The 3,896-nt window shown below is 70.3% G+C and overlaps 1 protein-coding gene across 1 annotated transcript in view; it reads left to right on the top strand.

Annotated features, from left to right (window-relative positions):
* Nucleotides 1-249: 249 nt before the first annotated feature.
* F751_0257 (Kinesin-2) overlaps nt 250-3,896 on the top strand; it is a gene marked incomplete at both ends in the record, with an annotated part of 6,879 nt that continues 3,232 nt past the window's right edge. Inside the window, 3 exons of the mRNA XM_011402035.1 lie at nt 250-330; nt 650-750; nt 940-1,672. Of these exons, the coding sequence (XP_011400337.1) occupies nt 250-330; nt 650-750; nt 940-1,672 (915 nt within the window). The remainder of the gene's footprint in view (nt 331-649; nt 751-939; nt 1,673-3,896) is intronic.

Below are 3,896 nucleotides of genomic sequence, written 5' to 3' on the forward strand. Positions count from 1 at the left end.
GTGGCGGTGACCACCGCCTCCATCGGCCCTGCCATCCCCGGTATGCGCTCCCCCAACCTGGAGGCGGTCGCCGCCGAGATGGACCTTGTGCTGCCCGCGGTAGGCTGGCTGGGTGACGGCTTGCCGATAGGGCGAAGCTGTGCGCGCGCGCAGGGGTCCTCATGATCTGGGAATCTGCCCCCTCTCCATGTCCCCTCTTTCATCTGGCGCCCTCCTTTCTACCTCCCACCCCAGGGCACACTGCATGAGTTTGACGAGCTGCGAGACACTGTGCGCTGCGACCTCATCCTCACCATGGATCGCTTTGACCATGCTGAGGTCCAGAAGGAGGTGAGCGAGATTGCTGGGTGGCCATTTGCAACTCAGAGCGTAGAGTGAAGGGATGTGGAGGACGAATTTGGTCAAGGGGAAGCATCCTTGGCGGGCCGGGTGACATCCGACTCGAGCCCTGGCAGCACGCGTCCGCACTTTCCAGCCCCCACCCCACCCTTCCCATCCCCCAACCCAAACACAATCGAAGGTGTCGGTGCTGGACCGCATCAACAGCTCCGGCTTCTACACCCAGCGCATACGCCAGCTGGGCAGCTTCGGCCCCGGCGGGCTGGCGGCGCGCCCCGCGCTGGACATCGCCGACCCCCTGTACGCCAAGATGACGCACGGCGCCGAGCACGCCGCGCTCCGCGCCGCCGTGCACGACATCGCGGCCGCCTGCCGGCACCTGGTGGGCAGCTTGGCCCAGCTCAAGGCGCGGTGCGTTGGATGGGTGGGGAGGAAAGGACTTGATCGGCTGAGGGGCGCCATATTCTTTGTAAGACTTGTGCGTGTGGCTGGGCGGAGGCTCATGCACAGTCGCGGTCCCCTTCCCCCCCATCATGTCTGTCCTCCTCACCCTGAACCGGCACCCACCCGACCACCCACCACCGCCATCATTATCCACAGCGCGGGTGCCTCCACGAGCCTGAGGATCGCGCTGGCCTGCCTGCTACAGTGCCCGGCGCTGGACCCGCAAGTGCTCACCGCCCGGCGCCGCGCCGCCTCGCTTCGTCGCCCGCTGTGGCGCTCCGAGGGCGGGCGCCTGCTCACGCTGCGCACGCTGCGGGGCGAGGGGCGCGTCGTGGCGGCGCGCCGCGCGCCCGTGGTGCCGTGCGGCCACTGGCGCGACGCGCGTAGCGTGGACGAGGCGCTGCAGGCCTGGCTGGCGGCGCGGGGCGGGGATGGCGGCGGCCGCCTGCCCACCCAGGCCGCCCTCCGCGCCTCCAGCGCCAACTCCCTCAGCTGGGCGGTCGATCGGCACGGCGGCATGGCCGCCGCAGCGCGCCGCCTGGACCTGGCCATGGCCCTGCGCCGGCCCAACGGGCACTGGGACATGCCCGCGCTGGCCGCCGAGCTGGCGCCCTACCTGCTGAGGGAGCAAGAGGGAAGCGCCCCGCGCCTGCCCACCGCCGCCGCGCTGGTGGCGGAGGGCAGGACTGACCTGGTCCGTGCCATACGGCTGAACGGCGGCTTCAAGGCCTGTGCCCGCAAGCTGGTCATGTACGAGGAGGCGGGCGGGGGCAAGGAGGACGGGGTGGATGGGCGACTCAATCTAGGGTCCCCTTGGGCCGCCAGGCGGATGCCTCAGACCCCAGGGCAGGCGCGCCAGGAGGGCAGGCTGGAGGCGGCGGCGGCGCGGGTGCGAGCACTCCAGCATGCCCATGGTTTCGACCCCAGGGTCATGCCGACCCACGCCCAGCTGCGCGCAGCGGGGGAAGGCAAGACCATCGCGGCGCTCCTGGGCGCGGGCGGCGCCCGGCGGGTGGCCGCCCACATGGGCCTGCGCTTCCAGGAGACCAGGGGGAGGAGGCCTGGGAGGAGGAGGGACGAGGAGGCATTGCAAGAGGTTGTCTTCGTCTAGACGCATACGCGTTTGAATGTATCCCAGCATTTGGTCCGAGCACCGCAGCAGAGAAGGGACGAGAGGTGTGGAGCTCACCTGAAGGGCGTGCTGCGGCGCGTGCTGCGGCGACTCCCGAAAATTAACACAAGCGACAGCTGAAAACACCGAAACCGGGGAGAAGGTCGCACACCGCCATGGAGTCACCGCAAAATGGAAAGACGTAGTCGAATCCCCCGCCCGACGGCACGGGCGCCGCTCCAAGCGATACCGGCCGAGGTGAGGGGGCCGGTTGCGCACGGGATGCCGTGCCGAGCTTTTCTTGCGCAGACGGGGGGCACGCGATGTGTCTTCTTACGCGGATACAAAAACATATGCCCTTAAAATACTTGTAGACCATCAATGCTGCCGCCAATCGGAAGAGGAGGGCCAGTCCAGGCGCCTCCACGGCCCCGGCGCCAAAAAGAGCGACAGCCAGGCCGAGCTCGGCACCCAGTGCCAAGGCCCCAGAGCCTACTTCCATGTCGAAGGTGGGTCTTTGACATGGCTGGGATTCAATATTGTCTATGCTGTGGGTACTTGCGTCTGCAGCTGGAAAATGAACTCTCACACAGGGCTGCCCCATGTGCCCACTCCCACCTCCAAGGAAGTTGAGGATGAGTGGGCTCAGGTTGCAGGGGAGACCGGGTGGACGCCCGCCGAGTGCCTGGAGCACAAAGTAACCTTTGCTAAGCGCGCGGACGCCAAGGCCAAGGTGGAGACCCTGGCCGGGCACATGCGACGCCTGCGGGCGGCTGGGTGGAGCCTGCTGAGCCAGGCCGAGAGGTGGGGCGGGTTGTGCCTGGCGGGTGATGACCTGATGCATTGACTGGACCTTGCTATTCCTGGGACTGGGGTAGGTGGGTATGCACTGCATCTTCATCTGCCGAGTCATTTTGTCCTGGCCCTCGTTCACCACTCCCGGGACCCCACTGCCCTGGCAGGCTGCAAGGGGAGGCCAGCAGCGCCACGGCACAGCTGGAGGTAGAGGCCAGGGGCAGGGCCGAGGAAAGGACTGCGGCGGAGGCCCGTATCTCCGCGACCGCATCCCGGCTGGCCTGTCTGGAGGCCCGGCTGGCCATCTCGGAGACAGCGGCACGGCATGCTGAGTCAGCGGCGCGTGAGCTGGAGGCGGCGCGCGTCCGCGCCGCGGCCGCGCTGGCGGCCGCCGGCGCAGAGGCCGACCAGGCGCGGGGCGAGGCGCAGCGCGCGCGAGAGGAGCTGGCCTCGGTGTCCTCCGCGCTGGCGGCCGCCACGGGGCAGGTGGCGGAGGGCCAGCGGTACGCCAGCGAGCTGCAGCAGTACAACGCCTCCATCCAGGGCGAGCTGGCCGGGGGCGCGGGCCGAGGCGGCGAGCGCGCGCGAGGCGGCGGCCGCGGCGGCGGGCGAGGCGGCCCAGCTGCGCGGCGAGGCGCGCGGCCTGGAGGCGCAGCTCGCCTCGCTCCGCGCCAGCCTGGGCGGTCGCGAGGCCAGCGCGGCTGCGGACGCGGCCGAGACCGCGCGCCTGCGCGCTGAGCTGGCCGTAGCCCAGCGTGAGCGCGCCGACGGCGCGGCGGCCACGGCGGCCGCGGCGGCCGAGCTCGCGGCCGCGCGTGCCGAGCTGGACCGCTACCGCGCCGCCACAGGTCCGGACCTGGAGGCGCTGGAGGGCGCGCGGCGGCGGGGGGAGGAGGCCGAGGAGCGCGGCAAGGCGCGCGCGGCCCTGGCCGCGGGGCTAGCGGACTCGCTGGCGCTGGCTCGGGAGGAGAGCGCGCTGGCCTCGGTGCGCTGCGACGCGGCGGAGGCCGCCTGCCGGGCGCTGCGGGAGGAGATGGTGGGGCTGCACGCCGCGCTAGCCGAGGCGGAGAGGGGGCTCGAAGAGGGCGAGCGCACGCGCCGGCAGCTGCACAACACCATCCAGGTGTGTTTTGATGTGTGTTTTGGTTTGGTGTGTCTTCCTTTGGTGAGTATGTGTGGTGTGGTGTGTGGTGGGGGGGGGGGGGGG

This window comes from Auxenochlorella protothecoides (genome assembly GCF_000733215.1).
Source record: "Auxenochlorella protothecoides strain 0710 unplaced genomic scaffold scaffold100, whole genome shotgun sequence".
NCBI classification, from domain to species: domain Eukaryota; kingdom Viridiplantae; phylum Chlorophyta; class Trebouxiophyceae; order Chlorellales; family Chlorellaceae; genus Auxenochlorella; species Auxenochlorella protothecoides.